The following is a 17,985-nucleotide window of genomic DNA, read 5'->3' as shown; positions in this document are numbered from 1 at the left end:
ATATTTTACCCAGATTTGAGCAGCAATACAGAAGCATATTTTGTTTCTTTAAAAAAAGAACCACCAGTCAGGAGGATACAGCTCAAGAGGTATGCTTAGATATACTGAAAAATAGAAAACATTTTGTTACATAGAATTAAGTGATTAATGATTATGGCTCTAGATTGAAGAAAAAAAAAGCTGATTCAGGTGAAAAATGCTAAATTATCCAATTCACGGATGGGGGATCTAGCACACTCCGGACCACCCCCCGCCATCCTCACGTAACTTTTGCCCCCTCCGATTTTTGGGGTGCATGACATCCTTTGATGGATATAAAGGAAGTGGGACGGACTGAACACAGTACGGATGTCCTCTGCCTCAGAAGACCAAGAAGTAGAAGACCTCTCAGAATCACCTTTATTTGACCTACAGTCAATCTGATATTTTAAGAGGGCAATCATTATTTCTTATTCATAAGAAAATCTGAATCCTCTGGTCCAATTAGGCCTACTATTACAAGAATTTTAGGAAAGTGAACGGTGCATCCGGAAAGTATTCAGACCCCTTGACTTTTTCCATATTTTGTTACGTTACAGCCTTATTCTAAAATGTATTAAATCGTTTTTTTCCTCATCAATCTACACACAATACCCCATAATGAAAAAGCAAAAACTGTTTTTTTGACATTTTTACAAATTTATTACAAATAAAAAACTTTTTAAATAAACCTTTTACATAAGTATTCAGACCCTTTACTCGGTACTTTGTTGAAGCACCTTTGGCAGCGATTACAGCCTTGAGTCCTCTTGGGTATGATGCTACAAGCTTGGCACACCTGTATTTGGGGAGTTTCTCCCATTCTTCTCTGCAGATCCTCTCAAGCTATGTCAGGTTGGATGGGGAGCGTCGCTGCACAGCTATTTTCAGGTCTCTCCAGAGATGTTTGATCTGGTTCAAGTTCGGGCTCTGGCTGGGCCACTCAAGGACATTGCAAGAGGCATCACTACAGTCCCTGGTTCGAATCCAGGCTATATCACATTCGGCCGTGATTGGGAGCCCCATAGGGTGGCGCACAATTGGCCCAGCATCATCTGGGTTTGGCCGGGGTATGCCGTCATTGTAAATAAGAATTTGTTCTTAACCGACTTGCCTAGTTAAATAAAGGTTAAATAAATAATTCTGAGACTTGTCCTGAAGCCACTCCTGCGTTATCTTAGCTGTGTGGTTAGGGTCATTGTCCTGTTGGAAGGTGAACCTTCGCCCCAGTCTGAGGTCTTGAGCGCTCTGGAGCAAGTTCCATCAAGGATCTCTTTGTACTTTGCTCAGTTCATCTTTCTCTTGATCCTGACTAGTCTCCCAGTCCCTGCCGCTGAAAAATATCCCCACAGCATGATGCTGCCACCACCATGCTTCACCGTAGGGATGGTGCCATGTTTCCTCCAGACGTGACGCTTGGCATTCCCGCCAAAGAGTTCAATCTTGGTTTCATCAGACCAGAGAATCTTGTTTCTCATGGTCTGATTCCTTTAGGTGCCTTTTGGCAAACTCCAAGCTGGCTGTCATGTCCCTTTTACTGAGGAGTGGCTTCCGTCTGGCCACTCTACCATAAAGGCCTGATTGGTGGAGTGCTGCAGAGATGGTTGTCCTTCTGAAAAGTTTTCCCATCTCCACAGAGGAACTCTAGAGCTCTGTCAGAGTGACCATCGGATTCTTTGTCACCTCCCTGACCAAGGCCCTTCTCCCCCGATTGCTCAGTTTGGCCAAGCGGCCAGCTTTAGGAAGAGATGGCCACTGTGTTCTTGGGGACCTTCAATGCTTCAGAATTTGTTTGGTTCCCTTCCCCAGATCTGGGCCTTGATACAATCCTGTCTCGGAGCTCTACAGGCCTTCCCTGTAGCTCAGTTGGTAGAGCATGGTGTTTGCAACGCCAGGGTTGTGGGTTCGTTTCCCACGGGGGGCCAGCACATAAAATAAATAAATAAATGAAATGTATGCATTCACTACTGTAAGTCGCTCTGGATAAGAGCGTCTGCTAAATGACTAAAATGTAAAAATGTAAAATGTAATTCCTTCGATATCATGTCTTGGTTTTTTTCTATGGCATGCACTGTCAACTGTGTGACCTTATATAGACAGGTGTGTGCCTTTCCAAATCATGTCCAATCAATTGAATTTACCACAGGTGGACTCCAATCTAGTTGTAGAAACATCTCAAGGATGATCAATGGAAACAGGATGCACCTGAGCTCAATTTCAAGTCTAATAGCAAAGGGTCTGAATACTTATGTAAATAAGGTATTTGTTTTAACATTTTTATAAATTAGCAAAAATATCTAAAAACCTGTTTTCGCTTTGTAATTATGGAGTATTTTGTGTATATTGATGAGAGGGGGGGAAAATGTAATCAATTTTAGAATAAGGATGTAAGGTAACAAAATGTGGAAAAAGGGAAGGGGTCTGAATACTTTCTGAATGCACTGTAGGCCTAATAGAAATTGTTCCGCCTAGTAGAAATAGTGAAGCCTAGTTTTCATTAATAATCTAGACTTTCTTTTCACACACACAGCTTTTGATAAATAAAAAAAAAGATTGCTTATTTGGTTGAGAGGGCGCAGATAGAACGTGTGTCAGCATGCTTCAACGCCTACATGGTGACCCGAAGGACACAGAGACAATGGTGCTTTGTGAAAAATCACACAGCTGTGGTGAACATATAGGCCTACTCAAAATAAACCATTTAACCAATTCGTCCCAAGTTAAACCAATCAAAACAATCATGGCCAGACATGTTGGAGCCTAAATGCCATTCATTTACGCAAAATGAACTTCGGATTTTGTTCAATTAATTTAAGATAGCCTATTTATCACAACAAACCTGCAACGCTGTAGGACTACTGTACATCAAATTCACAGTGATGCCTGTTGCATCATTGGGGAATCCCCTATCTTATGCGTCATGCAGAGAATCTACCCAACCGATCGGAAACAGTCCTTCACCACTTGATGATTCTGCCGCACAAGGCTATTACTGTATGTCCATTTTGTTTACACGACTGCGCTGTATATCAATACGATGTATCTGTGAAACAGCACCCAATATCAATAACTCATCTAGTGCAAGAAAGGGAGATGAATTAAATCGAAGGTTAAGCTATTATCAGCATAGGCTATCATACAGCTCACCTCACACATTTATGTGACTGTCCAGAATGGTAGTCTATGTGGTCCTCAGTTTGTATTGTATAGGTTTAGACAGGTGCATCTTATTGCGAAGTGGGCAGACAAAATCAGAAAATGAAAGGGTTAATAAGCAAACCTCAGCCTTTCAAGCCCCCGCCTCCCACATCTCCAATTTGAAAGCCGCCTCTCTACCGGGAGAGGAAAGCTCTTTTTCGGTCAGATGGCGTGCTGCAGTCCGCCCCCAGGTTTCTCTCACCCACACAACCAGCAAAAAGGCAGCCAGCAACCAATACGGTTCGTCAGGGGAGGATATCTGCTAACGAATCCAGACGAGTTACGATATGCTTAGGGATTGAGTTGATGACAACACCACTCCGAAGTGAGAAAGAAAACGACTGTACAGGGAAAGAGAGCGATTATACAAATCAATTTAAGGTATTTACAATAGGCTACGTACAATAGCTCTGTTGATCACGCTTCTTAAAAAAAATGTTTGTCTCACCCCTTTCATTGATAACAATTTAACGGGATTGGATGGGACTTTCGACAAGGTTAAAAGTGAGATAACCATTAGGCTTTTGCTCATTTACCTTTAGCATTCAATAATCGAGCCTATTACGAGGCGGCACATATTGCGCGAAAACTGGATTCTGTTGCTGGAGACACCACTCCGTCACTCAGTGAGCGCGGGTCCCCTCTGCCAATCCAGCCGTCGGACGACGTGGACGAGGTAAGAGATTACATTGGAGTCATTTAAATGTTTTATGGTGAAATATTACATTTTACATGCGTGTGTAATTCCATAGATCTATGCATTGTCTGGTATTGGGCTTGGACGGATGTGCGTGTAATACTATTGTCATAGTTTTTTCAATTATTGTTTTCGTACCATCGCTTTGTGCGTTATATCAAATTCGGGTCTCATAAGAATAGACAAACTATTTTTAATTCTCACAACTTGAATAAGATATAAAAAATTGTTCATTTCTAAACTGTAGGCCTACATTTCCCCAATAATACCATGCGTACACATCCTGCATATTTGAGGTATAGAGGGTTGGGCACCCACATGTGAAATGTTGCCAAAGATTATCACCAATAATAATATACTATCAGGAAAAGTAGGCTATTGGAGTATAAGTCTCTAATTTAGTAATTTTGATTTAAAAAAATAAAAGATATTGACTTTGTCTTGTTATACAAGACATCTGATGGATATGGACTTTAGGTGTTCTTATGAGACATCTGTTCCCAGATATTGCATCACAGCAGTAGTTACCACTACACCACAAAAAGATTGGTAGAAAATTGCTAACATTCCAAAGAAAACATAACCCGAAATAACAATACATATAGATTATACCATATAGCAAACAAATTAATAAAGCATTCTGTACACACAACACAATACTCCTTCCATTGATTGATGAGCCATTTATTAAAACTTAAGACTCTTGAGTAACTCTCCTCCGGTCTGTTCCTTCTTTCCCACCTCCAGTCCTGCGCCATGTCTCTGCCACGCACGTTGGGCGAGCTGCAGCTGTACCGGGTGCTGCAGAGGGCCAACCTGCTGGCCTACTACGACACCTTCATCCAGCAGGGTGGCGACGACGTGCAGCAGCTCTGTGAGGCTGCAGAGGACGAGTTCTTGGAAATCATGGCGCTGGTCGGCATGGCGACCAAGCCACTGCACGTGCGCCGTCTGCAGAAGGCCCTCCGCGACTGGGCGGCCAACCCAGCCATCTTCAACCAGCCCCTGGCCAACGTGTCCCTGGGGGGAATCCCTCTGTTCAAGGTTGATGGGACGGGTGCTAGCGGGACCACTGCCGGAGGACTCAGGAAGTCCCTGAGCAACGGGCAGCCGGGGTCACCGTGTGACAGAGAGGACAGGGCATGCCTCACTCCTATGCACAGCGGGAGCCCCAGAAGCCCCTGCTCCCAGGCCTCACCGCAGCCCCAGGACACCCACTACAGGGACAAGCTGTCCCCAATGGACCCCCACTGGCTCAGCCCTGAACAGGACGGGAACAGCGCCTCAGCCTCAGGGGTGGACGAGGAGCAGCCAAGCCCACCTCTGCTCCCCCCTCGTCCCCCAGGTCCCTCCACGCCCCCGGCCTCCTCCTCATCCCTCTCCCCGGGAGCCCTCTCAGCCTGGCCCGGGGGCCAGCTGGATGGGGAGACGGCGCAGGCAGTGGGGGAGAGCGTGGATAGGCTCCTGAGGACCCTACCCAGGTCGGACCCCAGAGAGGTGAAGACACTGCTGAGGATGAACAAGAAGATGGCCAAGACGGTGGGCCACATCTTCAAGATGGCACCCCAGGATGTAGCCAAGGAGGAGGAGATCCGTAAGTACAGCCTCATCTACGGCCGCTTCGACTCCAAGAGGAGGGAGGGCAAGCAGCTCACACATCACGAGGTAAGGGCATCAGTGTTTCCACTACTAGAGGTCTCTGTGTACCAGGATGTGTGAGGCTTGAGCCTTGTCTTCTTTTTTATCATGCTGTTCATATCATTCTAACATTCTCTTTCCCCTTTCACCTTATTTTATGTCCTCCTCATATTCAGCTGATCATCAATGAAGCGGCTGCACAGTTCTGTATGCGTGACAATGCTCTGCTTCTGCGACGGGTAGAGCTCTTCTCATTGGCTAGACAAGTGGCGAGAGAATGCGCCTACACATCCACACTCAAGCATGCCAGGTAAGGGCACGAGCCTGCGCAGTTTAGGGTCTTCCCTACCCCAATCTGATGACCATCCCACCCTCTGTCTCTTCCTCTATAACTAGGTTTTATCCCCTATGGGCCCTGGTCAAAAGTATTGCACTACATAGGGAATAGGGTGCCATTTGGGACGCAGACAAAGAAACCCAAATAGAGAGAGTTACGATATCAGAAATTCAAATGTTATGTTCTGCTTTGCCTTGAGAATATATGATTCCTTTTCTCAACCAGATATGATCTTAGAGAAACTACTATGTGGTTGCAGGCAGCATAGGGGCGAAGAGAGGTGGGTGTATAGAACAGAGGGAAAGCTGGGAACTCCCACAGCACACATAGCTAAGCCTAGCCAAGGTCATGCTATTAGTCAGACAGCACTGCAGTCAGTGCATCAGCTTAAAAACAAAGTCATACTGTGTAACCAACAAAATGAAAGCACATTCAAACACTCAAGCGTCTCATATAATCAATAACAAAAAAATATCTTTCAAACTCATTGAATAATGTATGTGCTTACTTTTAGTCACAAATAGCCTCGAGGTTTGGTTACTCAACATCAGTTTTTATATTGTAATTGGATATAGTGAGCTACTACTTGCTAATGAACAAAACAGGACCAACTGAATCCTAGGGTTTGCACAAGAGGTTTGCTCTTCTTTTACTGCCTTTTTACTTTATTATACCTTCTCTTATTACAGATCAAGTGCAGATGACTGCAGCTTACCATCCCAAAAGAGAGTAAAAAATGAGGTGAGTGGGCTAAAGTCTCTGAACCCCTAACAGGAAAGAGTAAAACTATACCAAACTCTATCTCACTCTTGTTTAAATGTGTTATTGTGGGTGTACAAAAGCTGTTTTGTCAACATAATATTGGTAATGTATTGGATACGGCATCGGTAGACAATGAATGAGCTGTAATGGGAATAAATTGCTGTAATTTATACCATGGCTACAATTCAATTAGTCCTTTACTATATTTAAGCAATAAGGCCGGAGGAGGTGTGGTATATTGCCAATATACCATGGCTAAGGGCTGTTCTTTGGCATGACGCAAAGCGAAGTGCCTGGACACAGCCCTTAGCCATGGTTAAATGACCATATATCACAAACCCCTGAGGTGCTTTATTACTATTATAAACTGGTTACCAATGTAATTAGAGCAGTAAAAATAAATGTTTTGTCATACCCATGGTATATGGTCTGATATACCACGGCTGTCAGCCAATCAGCATTCAGGGCTCGAACCACCCAGTTTATAAATCAATTTATACCATAGGTACTTTTCAGTAGTAATTGCATTGTAATAGACAAAATATTACGTTTTGGTGTGTGTTTCGGGTGATAGTGTGGAAGTGTGTGCTTGAGATGTTTTGTGTATTTAATGGTTAAGTGTGTGTGTTTCAGGTGATAGTGTCAGAGTGTGTGTCCTCCCTCCATGGTGTTGAGGGGTCAGAGGGCGTGTCCCAGAGGGCTGACGAGGACAGCCTATCAGGAGAGAGTCTGGACAGCCTAACACAAGGTATGTAAGGTGTCCAGATCCAAATATTATTTCTTAGTAACACTAGCATGTATATCGGCTTAAGTCAAGTAAGTCTAGCATGTACAGTATATACAGTAATTGTTGAACATATTTAGCACTGATCTTGTACAGTGTCACTTAATTACATTCCATTCCCAGACATTCTTTATGTGTTTCTGTAAATGTCACAGAGCCCCACTGACTTTAAAGCACCATTTATAATCAAGCCCAAATAGTTCATGTTTTTTGTAGTGTCAGCTTGTATCCCAAATGGCAACCTGTCAGCTTCTATCCCAAATGGCAACCTATTCCCAATATAGTGCACTACTTTTGACCGTAGCCCAATAGACAGGTTGGCTGACATCGTCACAAAAAAATGTGTGAGCATTGATGAGGCAGAAAGCCATGTGGTGTTATGATTCTGAACGGTCAAATAACTAGCAACAATGTCAAGCTGCCGCCATATGGGGAATTGTAAGTGGCTCGTTTCAGCTCTTTGTATCATGTTATTGATACCATGTATTCTTTTGAGACGTTTTGACTCATGTTTATGCTAATATGGCTAAAATTCGCTAGCTAGCTAATCAACAACTGTAACGATGTATTTGAGAGACAAGTACTCATTGTGCAAATGTATTTATGTTTTTAATAAACATTTAGAGACTAAAATGTATTTACATGTCAACAATCTATGCCAACCCCATCTTTTTTGCCCCATAGTTGCGCACGTGTCGTTTTTTTTTGCTAATCAACCAAACCGTCTATGGGGAATAGGGTGCCATTTGGGACGCAACCCAGCAGCTTCAGCCTTGTCAAGAAGCAGCTATATGTGATTGGTTCAAAATGGCATTCACACCTAACCTTGTCTGTCTTAGACGTAGGCTCACAGTGCAACCAATCTCCATCCCCCCGCCCCCCCACCGACACCTCCATACCTGCCAACTGGAATCGCCATCTCATGCAACAAACGCTCATGGATGAGGGGCTGCGATTGGCTAGGATGGTGTCACATGACCGTGCTGGCAAGGTCAGCCTTAGGTCAGAGGGGACACATACCACAGGTGACTTTCTGAATAATGGCTTACAAACATTATCATGCAAGAGTTATCGTACTAACACTCTTAAAGTGATAGTCTGAATTTTTCAGGCCTAAAAGATTGTTGTGATGTTGAGATGACTCTGTCTCACAACATTTGTTGTATAGATTCGGCTACGTCTCAATCTCAAATGAATAGGAAATATGCACCATCTCATTTCATCGTTTTTAAAACGGTGCCTATCTTTCCCATTAATTTGAGATTGAGACATACAGCCAAATCTCACTAAAGCTACACAACAGATGGCGTGGGACATTGACTGGCACATTGACTCATCCTGATATTAAACCACTTTCGAGGCCTGAATTATTTTAACAAACCTACATTTTGAAGTGAACTATCACTTTAACATACTGTCCCTGTAGCCAGTATCGTTTACATTGATAACAAGTAGAAACTGAGGTAGGGCTAAAAGGCCGGAGAGTTTTGCTACCGTTATTTAAAGACCGTTTCAAGGATCTTCGTTTTGAACCCAAGTGAGTCAGAATCTCTATTGTGATTCCTCCCACTAGCCAGGTCTGAGTTCTAACTAGCTGGGACTGGAGAAGAGAGAGAGAAGGAAAATTAGTTGGGGGATAGAGAGGGGAGGAGGTAGCCTATCAGCTACAAACCATACTGAAAATTGACATAGATGTCAAATTGCCATGAGGTCTAGTAGCATATGTAAATAACTGATTATGACACTTCAAATGATTGTACTTTCCCCTGTCACATCTTATCACGCATCATTAAAATGTTAAAGGTACAGCCATTCAGATGTTAATAAAACTACTGTGCCGTAGCACTAGGCTGTCACAGTAGGCAGGGTGGAGAAGATAGAGTGGGAGAAAGAGAGAATGATAGCGGGAGGGGCAGAGGAAGTGCTGTGGGGCGGTAGAAACAGACCCCCCCCCCTTCCTCGCTCCGCCACCGGCTGACGTCACAATGTGTTAGGCATGTGGGCTGAAGGGCGGGATGGATGGAGGGAGGGGGCGAAAGAGTGGGCTGTAATTGGAGGGGCGTTGCATTGACTCACCGAGCGACAGAGAACCAAAATAAAAACCTGTGGGCAGGGAAATGGCACAGGCTTTTTTTCTCCCTCTACTTAAGAAGTAGAGGGGGAAAAACAACCATTTCATCTCTCTATGACGTCGGTCTCCCTCTCACTTCCCCTCCGTCGTCCTTTGTTCTTGTCACTCACCTTGGTTTCCTTCTCCTTTTCTGTTTCACTCACTCAACACGACCTGTCTCCTCTGACTATACTTTAACTGCACCTACTCCCTCTACAGTGTTATCCTATTAGCCTGTAGGTGGGCTCTCATTCTGTCAGACAAAACCCTTGACATTTAAAATTCCATTTCAAATATTAAAAAGTTTGCTACCATAGTTGAATGGTGTTGTTGTATTTCCAGTTTTATTACTTTGAGTAAGTGAAGTACTCGTAAAAGTTATGACCCTAACCAATCTAGTATACATTAATTGGTGTACAGTTGACCATAGCAAGCACTCAAAGGTTCAGGGGAGTAATAATGTATTGTCATCATATTGTCTCAGTCGGGCATATAGGCTAACAGCCCTCATCTTTCCTCTTCCAGACTTTGAGGCTAAGGCGGAGAGGAGGAGCACAGCAGCTGTGTGCAGGAGCAGCAGCCCTGGCAGCACCAAAGATGACTCGGACCAAGGGGGAAAGTAGTAAAACCAACCACTCATCATCCTGAGAACCCATCAACAACCCTGCCTCTCATCACCTTCAATCCCGGAGGGCCAAACTCAGCAGGCTTTCCATCTGTACTTAAACCACTAACAGTAGTAGTACAGGGAAGGGGACGTGGAATAAATAATTCCAATCTAAATCAAATGTGCATCCTAAATGGCACCCTATATAATGCCCTACTTTGATCAGAACCCTGGTCAAAAGCTGTGCATGATATAGGGAATAGGGTGCCATTTGGGACAGAACCCATGATTGGCTGAATCAGGTGGCTGAGGCAACACATCCTAAACCTGCAAATACTATGGCCCTCCAGTACTGAAATTGAGAGACAGGTGCTCTACAACTTTACCTCTGTATATAGTGTGCCCAACCCCTCCAAACAGCCCTCCGAGGGCATTAGCCACATCTCCACAGGACTACTGTAACACTTACACAACTGTGGGAGGTTTGTCACATAATGTGACAATGTCTGTTTGTCCCCTATGAACATAATCCCAATAATCCCCTCCTCCCCGGGACAATGGATGCAAAATGTTGATATCATGACTAACTTTTGGTGCTATTTTTGTTCTGTTGATACAAGGTTGTAACTGAGAAAGGACTTGTGATGAGGATAAGTATCTGTAATGACACTGCCGTTAAAGCTTGGTTTGCAAAGTGTCACTCGTTCGAGTGTTGACTGTTTGATAGTTAGGTGATAAACAGAAATATATGTGTACAGAGACGATAATCAGGTTGAGGCCTTTTCCTCCCAATACTGCAGCAAGTGTCACTGACACCTACTGAGATTATGTTCATTTGGAGAGGTGGGTTTGGATGTTAATATTATTGAGCCCTTAGATTAGATTTATTGGTGAACTCAACATTCTTTGATTTAACTTAAGGCTTAAACAAGGAACAATAATTTACAAGCAACAATCATTTGCATAACTCTTGCTTGAGGCAATTACTTAGGTAACAATGACGAATGATCATCTCCCAATGTTTTATTTTTTTATACAGTATGTATGTCATATTAAACACTAAATTCTTTGACTATGGAGTTTTGGATAATTAACTGTTTGTTTTTTTAAGAAAACATCATCAGATGTTACTGGGTATGAATGTTGAAAAGAAAGGTGTTTGGATGATTAAGAAATCAGGGTAAATCAAGGACATTTCATTTTCTGTATCCCAAAAGGCCTTCAATATCCTATAAAATGAACTACTTTTGACCAGGGCCCATATGGCTCTGGTTATTGGTGGTGCTCTATAGAGGAAATAGAATGCAATTTGGGATGCACACATTATTACCATGAGGTACCTAAACTGTAACCTCGGGCCTCACAAGCATTAAACAACCTCAGTTTGTTATGTTGAACAGAAGATTATTTATTTTGTTAAATCTCAATAAATGTTATTTTATTGTTTTAAAAATCTTGTGGCCCCATCTGTTGCACTCCTTTTGAGGAAATCCATTTTGACGGAGCATAAGAGTCAAATGTACGATAAGGCTGAATAAGCCTTCGTCATTCGAATTCTGCCAGCAATTAGGGAACTAATAGAAAAGCACTAAGTCCAAACAGACATTCCCACTCTCCCCCCAATATCACCACCACCATCATCACAGCCGTCAAGTTGTTTGTTACTTCCAGTTCTGTGCTGAGTGCTAATCCTGCACAAATGATGCTTGCATGACTCACCTGTATTTGTGATGTCACCCTCTTTTCACTCCATTCGAGCCTGCACACCCCCCACCACCATGATGAGAGAGCAGACTAAATATAGCGAGATATAGCTGCCAATCTGGTGGCTCGTTGAGGAGTTCTGCTGTGTGCTTTTGCGTCGCTGCTTTGATTGTGAAAGACCAAGGTTGCATCCCAAATAGCACCCTATGATATAGTGTACTACTTTTGACCAGGGCCCATATGGCGCAAATTACTGATCACTGTGGCAACATATTAACCCTATGGGAAAAAAAACTTGTTGAATCAACATTGTTTCCATGTCATTTCAACCCCCCAAAAATCTGCGATGACGTTGAATCAACGTGGAACCAGAGTTTTAGCTGATGTGTGTGTGGAGGTGGCGCAGGAAGTCCCCCCTGGTGGTGGTGTAGCCAGGGAACACAGCACTGCAGAATTCACACACCTGAGACTGCAATGCCACCTCTGACATCAGCATCATTCCCCTGGTCTGGCTCAGGAACTCACTGTCCAAGAAGGAGCCACACGCCGAGGGCATCTGGGGGGGGGGGGGTGACTAGTCAAATGATTAAGTCTAATAAAACATAAATATGAATTCAAGGGGAGAAACCTACCCGGAACATTTGTCGGGTCGTATCATCACCCCATAATCGACCTGCTTGCTTCGAGTCCCCAGAGACAATGGAGGGTGCCACCTCTCCATTATTACCCCCAGGTAGATCCAGAGGCCTGAGGGGGGCGGCTTTGAGGACCTCATTCCTTTCTGTCCCTGGATGAGAAAAGTCCAGCCGTAGTCTGCCCAAATCCCCCTCCAGGAGATCAGAGAGTGAGCCAAAGGTCCCAGATAGGACTATACCGCCACGGTGTGCAGCAGGGTTGTGTGTTGGTACCATTGGGGGTTCTGGCTGTGCAGGGAGAGACCCCAGGACATCCTGGGTGCACTGGACTGGGGTTGATGCCATTACGCTGGGTTGTCCATCAGGAACAGGGGCTTCTCCTAAGGAAGGAACCATATTTTATAAGTCTGTCAAACATCTTGACTGTCTTGTAGCCTACTAGATTAATTGATATTGTATATACAGTACGCACTGAATTCACAGATTTTCTTATCATATAAAAAGGAGATGGGAGTGACCTCGCTGTCTCCTCAGTGTCTCTGTGAGTTGCTGGAGTAGAGCAGCCTGCTTCAGACATAGCGAGCGCAGTCGGAGGAACTCCCTGTACAGCTCTGTGTACGCCTCCTCCATCTCAGCAGCATAGGGATCTTTACAAAGCCATTGAAAAAGAGACCTATACATTACAATGTACATGAAAAATGATCACCTTCGTGTCCAAAAAATAAATGTTGTGGTGGGACTTCTGCTCCTGTGAGTGTAACATACTATATATAGCATGTTATGCTATCGTCAGTTGTGTGCAAGGGCTAGTTTCCCTCCCTCAACTTGAGTCTAAAGAAGGAAGTGATAAGGAAAAAGGGAACCAAGTCAAGGGGAGAGAATGGGGCCCTATCATACAAAACATCTGTGGGGTCTCTTTATGTCCAAAGTCAAACACAGAAATCATTGAACACTTTTTACAGTATAACTAAAAATACTTGGCTCTAAATGTACTAAATACAACTGATACCAATCAAACGCCTTTGTTTTCAGGCATAATAAAATCACATTTGTCTTTTTCAAGAGGCATATTCTATTTGTGACGAGAATTGTAAACTGTACAGGAACTCATACACTTCATAAAACAGAAAGCATTCATAACATAACAGGAAAATACAGTCAATTCCATTACATGTGCATGTCTTGTACAGGCTTTCTAATAAGGTAATGTAAAAGCTTAATTCATGTTTGATACAGCCAGCCTACAAATGACCACTTCAATCACATGTTGAAGTGTATATGATTTTTGTGAAAACTTATTACAGCTGTATTTGAAAACCTGCATATACTATTGATTGTCCATTAAATGTTAAATAACATACTTATATTGTTGAAAACAAAGCATGTTGTTCCCCTAGCTTCATACTTTGTTTTCATTGATTGAATTTCTTGTGAGTTAAGGTCAACTCTGATCATTTTAGTACAGGCATTTTCAAGACGTGGAAGCACTTAAACTGACAAAGGTGAAGATTAATATAACTTACGATCATACGAGTGGTCTTTCTCAATGACACAACGGGATATCACGTTGAACACGCTTTCATATCTTTCATGTATTGAGAAGAGGCAGAGGACTGTCCTAATGTTGATTGTAGCCTACCAGTGAAACAAAACCACCCCCGAAACAGGAACAGGAAAAGTTGTTCTTGTTCTTCGTAAACTGTTCTTATGAATAGAATTAACCGGATAATTGTTGAACTTTCAATGAGAGGAGCACAACAGAGAAGTTGAGTTGTTGCAGGAAAAAGGCAGAGTATATAAGATAAGGACACGCAACTTAGATATAGTTACGACCGTATGTTGCTTTTTATAGCAGGTTAGGAATCGAATTATCCTAACCTGCTGCTTAAATTCCCCAAACATGCTACGAAAAAGCCACTTCCGGTCGTAGTTGTATCGAAGAGGTGTGTTTTTTAGGGAATCTCGATAAGTATACGCATGTAAAATGACTAACCAACATCTAAAACTGATTCTTACCTTAACCTAATTGTAACCAATTATGAAATAAAATGTTGGTTTGCAGGTCAGGAGTGTCCTGGGTAAACTTCTTGAAGGCAGTGCGTCGCGGCACTCCAACTAGTTGAATTTAAGGTGAGGAAGTCTGTTTGAGGCCTACCAGAGTTACTCATATAATCTAACAATATAATGCTTATCTTTATAGAAAATATTCTGATCAAAATGTAACTAATTAGCCTCCTGTACGTCTATATCTGTACAGCAGCCGCAACAACCATCTGGCATAAAGAAATGCATATCTCTCTCGATCTCTCTGATGTTAGAACTAAGCTTCTCTTCCTTTATTTAGACCTTTTATATAGATTGATATACAGCACCAGTCAAAAGTTTGGACACACCTAATCATTCAAAGGTTTTTCTTTATTTTTACTATATTCTGCATTGTAGAATAATAGTGAAGACATCAAAACTATGAAATAACACATATGGAATCATGCAGTAACCAAAAAAGTGTAAAACAAATTAAACTATATTTTATATTTGTAACAGAGATGCTGGGAGTCGAGAAGCAAGTGCAGGAGGTGAGTTTAATAATACAATAAACATGGAACGATACAAAACAAGAGTAGCACCTGGACATGAAACACAACCAATACTGCCTGGAGAATGGAACTAAGGGAGTGACATATAGGGGAGGTAATCAGTGAAGTGATGGAGTCCAGGTGTGTCACGATGAGGCGCAGGTGTGTGTAATGATGGTGCCAGGTGTGCGTAATGATGGTAGTCAGAACCAGTGATTAGTAAACCGGCAGTGTTGAGTGCCGGGGAGCAGGAGCAGACTTGACAATATTTTAGACTCTTCAAAGTAGCCACCCTTTGCATTCTCTGAACCAACTTCACCTGGAATGCTTTTCCAACAGTCTTGAAGGAGTTGTTGGCTGCTTTTCCTTCACTCTGTGGTCCAACTCATCCCAAACCATCTCAACTGGGTTGAGGTCAGGTGATTGTGGAGGCTGGGTCATCTGATGCAGCACTCCATCACTCTCCTTCTTGGTCAAATAGCCCTTACACAGCCTGGAAGTGTGTTGGGTAATTGTCCTGTTAAAAAACAAATGATAGTCCCACTAAGCGCAAACCAGATGGGATGGCTTATAGCTGCAGAATGCTGTGGTAGCCATGCTGGTTAAGTGTGCTTCGAATTCTAAATAAATCACTGACGGTGTCACCAGCAAAGCACCCCCACACCTCCTCCTCCATGCTTCACTGTGGGAACCACACATGCAGAGATTATCCATTCACCTAGACACGGCGATTGGAACAAAAAATCTCAAACTTTGACTCATCAGACCAAAGGACAGATTTCCACTGGTCTAATGTCCATTGCTTGTGTTTCTTGGCCCAAGCAAGTCTCTTCTTATTATTGATGTCCTTTAGTAGTGGTTTCTTTGCAGCAATTTGACCACGAAGGCCTGATTCATGCATTCTCCTCTAAAAAGTTGATGTTGAGATGTGTCTGTTACTTGAACTCTGTGAAGCATTTATTTAGTCTGCAATTTCTGAGGCCAGCATCCCGGAGTCACCGCTTCACTGTTGACGTTGAGACTGGTGTTTTGCGGGTACTATTTAATGAAGCTGCCAGCTGAGGACTTGTGAGGCGTCTGTTTCTCAAACTAGATCTCAAATGTACTTGTCTTCTTGCTCAGTTGTGCACCGGAGCCTCCCACTCCTTTCTATTCTGGTTAGAGCCAGTTTGCGCTGTTCTTTGAAGCGAGTAATACACAACGTTGTACGAGATCTTCAGTTTCTTGTCAATTTCTCTCATGGAATAGCCTTCATTTCTCAGAACAATAATAGACTGACGAGTTTCAGAAGAAAGTTCTTTGTTTCTGGCCATTTTGAGCCTGTAATCGAACCCACAAATACTGATGCTCCAGTCTAAAGAAGGCCAGTTTTATTGCTTCTTTAATCAGAACAACAGTTGTCAGCTGTGCTAACATAATTGCAAAATTATTTTCTAATGATCAATTAGCCTTTTAAAATGCTAAATTTGGATTAGCTAACATAATGTGCCATTGGAACACAGGAGTGCTGGTTGCTGATAATGGGCCTCTGTACGCCTAAATAGATATTCCATTAAAAAAAATCTGCCGTTTCCAGCTACAATAGTAATTTACAACATTAACAATGTCTACACTGTATTTCTGATCAATTTCATGTTATTTTAATGGACAAAAAATTAGCTTTTCTTTCAATAACAAGGACATTTCTAAGTGACCCAAACTTTTGAACGATAGTATATATATAATTAAAATATTAATATTATATAGTGGACACCTAAGCCTAAAGGCCTATGCATGCAATGCCCTGATGCAATTTAATATTCAAATCTCTGAAAGCTGACCCGTGAGGTGGACAATTATTGTTTTAGGAAAGTTGCCGAAAAACAAATAAAATACACTACACATCGAAACGCAAGGAAGTGTTTTTGTAATTTGTTATAGCTGTTTTTAAGGACACGTAAATGTGGCTCATTTGACCAACATCCCTCTGTTATTGATGGCGCTGGTTGTGCCAGGTCAGATCTGAATGCATATGGATGTCTGGTAAATTAAAATCTTCCCTGTCATGTTGTTCGACGCCAAATTTTTCTAAAGGAAACTCAAATGGTATATTGTTTTTATGAAGATTTTAGAATATTGGCATGAAAATCTGTCGCCAATTGGATGGAAACCTAGCTATAGACACCCTAAAGACTAGTCCAATGTCAGTTCTTTATGCCTGCACATCAGGATTTACCAGCAGCCCCAAACATCTAAAGAATAAGCTACCAGCAAAACAAGCTTGTAAGAATTATAATTAAAATCTCCCCTCATACTCATCTGGAGGTTGAGAATATTTTTGTCTATTTATGTAAATGTTTTGTATTTACACTGCATTCTGAAAGTAAAATCAGACCCCTTGACTTTTTCCACATTTTGTTACATTACAGCCTTATTCTAAAATGTATTAAATCTTTTTTTCCCCTCATCAATCTACACACAATACCCCATAATGACAATGCAAAAACAGTTTTGGGATTTTTTGCAAATGAATTACAAATACTGTAAATATTTATACCCTTTACTCAGTACTTTGTCTAAGCACCTTGGCAGTGATTACAGCCTGTCTTCTTGGGTACTCAACAAGCTTGGCACACCTGTATTTGGGGAGTTTCTCCCATTCTTCTCTGCAGATCCTCCCAATCTCTTTCAGGTTGGATTGGGAGCATCGCTGCACAGCTATTTTCAGGTCTATCCAGAGATGTTCAATCTGGTTCAAGTCCGGGCTCTGGCTGGACCACTCAAGGACATTCAGAGACTTGTCCCGAAACCACTCCTGCGTTGTCTTGGCTTTGTGCTTAGAGTCGTTGTCCTGTTGGAAGGTGAACCTTCGCCCCAATCTGAGGTCCTGAGTGCTTTGGAGCAGTTTTTCCATCAAGGATCTCTCTGTACTTTGCTCAG

General features: G+C 42.5%; 2 protein-coding genes across 4 annotated transcripts; one reads left to right on the top strand and one right to left on the bottom strand.

Annotated features, from left to right (window-relative positions):
* Positions 1–3,347: 3,347 nt before the first annotated feature.
* Positions 3,348–11,224, top strand: LOC106583339 (NGFI-A-binding protein 2). Of its 3 annotated transcripts, XM_014167420.2 has the most exons (8): positions 3,348–3,597; positions 3,759–3,892; positions 4,661–5,578; positions 5,728–5,861; positions 6,578–6,629; positions 7,284–7,398; positions 8,274–8,459; positions 10,070–11,224. In XM_014167420.2, exons 3-8 carry the CDS (start codon positions 4,670–4,672, stop codon positions 10,165–10,167), a joined length of 1,494 nt encoding a protein of 497 aa, XP_014022895.1. In that variant the 5' UTR covers positions 3,348–3,597; positions 3,759–3,892; positions 4,661–4,669; the 3' UTR covers positions 10,168–11,224. The 3 variants fall into 3 exon arrangements, 2 of the variants coding, with proteins under 2 accessions (XP_014022895.1, XP_014022896.1); XR_001323485.2 differs by lacking the exon at positions 10,070–11,224 and having other exon boundaries at positions 3,348–3,892; positions 7,284–7,872; positions 8,274–8,359; XM_014167421.2 differs by lacking the exon at positions 8,274–8,459 and having other exon boundaries at positions 3,348–3,892.
* On the bottom strand, positions 9,867–14,388 carry LOC106583340 (uncharacterized). Its single transcript, XM_014167422.2, has 4 exons — positions 14,014–14,388; positions 13,009–13,137; positions 12,488–12,870; positions 9,867–12,411 (listed from the first exon to the last, which is right to left on the bottom strand). Exons 2-4 carry the CDS (start codon positions 13,118–13,120, stop codon positions 12,232–12,234), a joined length of 675 nt encoding a protein of 224 aa, XP_014022897.1. The 5' UTR covers positions 13,121–13,137; positions 14,014–14,388; the 3' UTR covers positions 9,867–12,231.
* Between the last annotated feature and the right edge of the window lie 3,597 nt (positions 14,389–17,985).

This window comes from Salmo salar, chromosome ssa22, assembly GCF_905237065.1.
Source record: "Salmo salar chromosome ssa22, Ssal_v3.1, whole genome shotgun sequence".
NCBI lineage: Eukaryota > Metazoa > Chordata > Actinopteri > Salmoniformes > Salmonidae > Salmo > Salmo salar.
This window is presented reverse-complemented; position numbering and strand designations above follow the sequence as displayed.

What these genes read in the sequence shown, in the direction of transcription:
- LOC106583339 (XM_014167420.2), top strand. Translation starts at nt 4,670, where the DNA reads ATGTCTCTGCCACGCACGTTGGGCGAGCTGCAGCTGTACCGGGTGCTG. An exon ending in TCCACACTCAAGCATGCCAG is followed by an intron (nt 5,862 to 6,577) that starts GTAAGGGCACGA and finishes CTCTTATTACAG; the next exon opens with ATCAAGTGCAGATGACTGCA. An exon ending in TCTGGACAGCCTAACACAAG is followed by an intron (nt 7,399 to 8,273) that starts GTATGTAAGGTG and finishes TGTCTGTCTTAG; the next exon opens with ACGTAGGCTCACAGTGCAAC.
- LOC106583340 (XM_014167422.2), bottom strand. Translation starts at nt 13,120, where the DNA reads ATGGAGGAGGCGTACACAGAGCTGTACAGGGAGTTCCTCCGACTGCGC. An exon ending in GACACTGAGGAGACAGCGAG is followed by an intron (nt 12,871 to 13,008) that starts GTCACTCCCATC and finishes TTCCTTCCTTAG; the next exon opens with GAGAAGCCCCTGTTCCTGAT. An exon ending in CGACCCGACAAATGTTCCGG is followed by an intron (nt 12,412 to 12,487) that starts GTAGGTTTCTCC and finishes CCCCCCCCCCAG; the next exon opens with ATGCCCTCGGCGTGTGGCTC.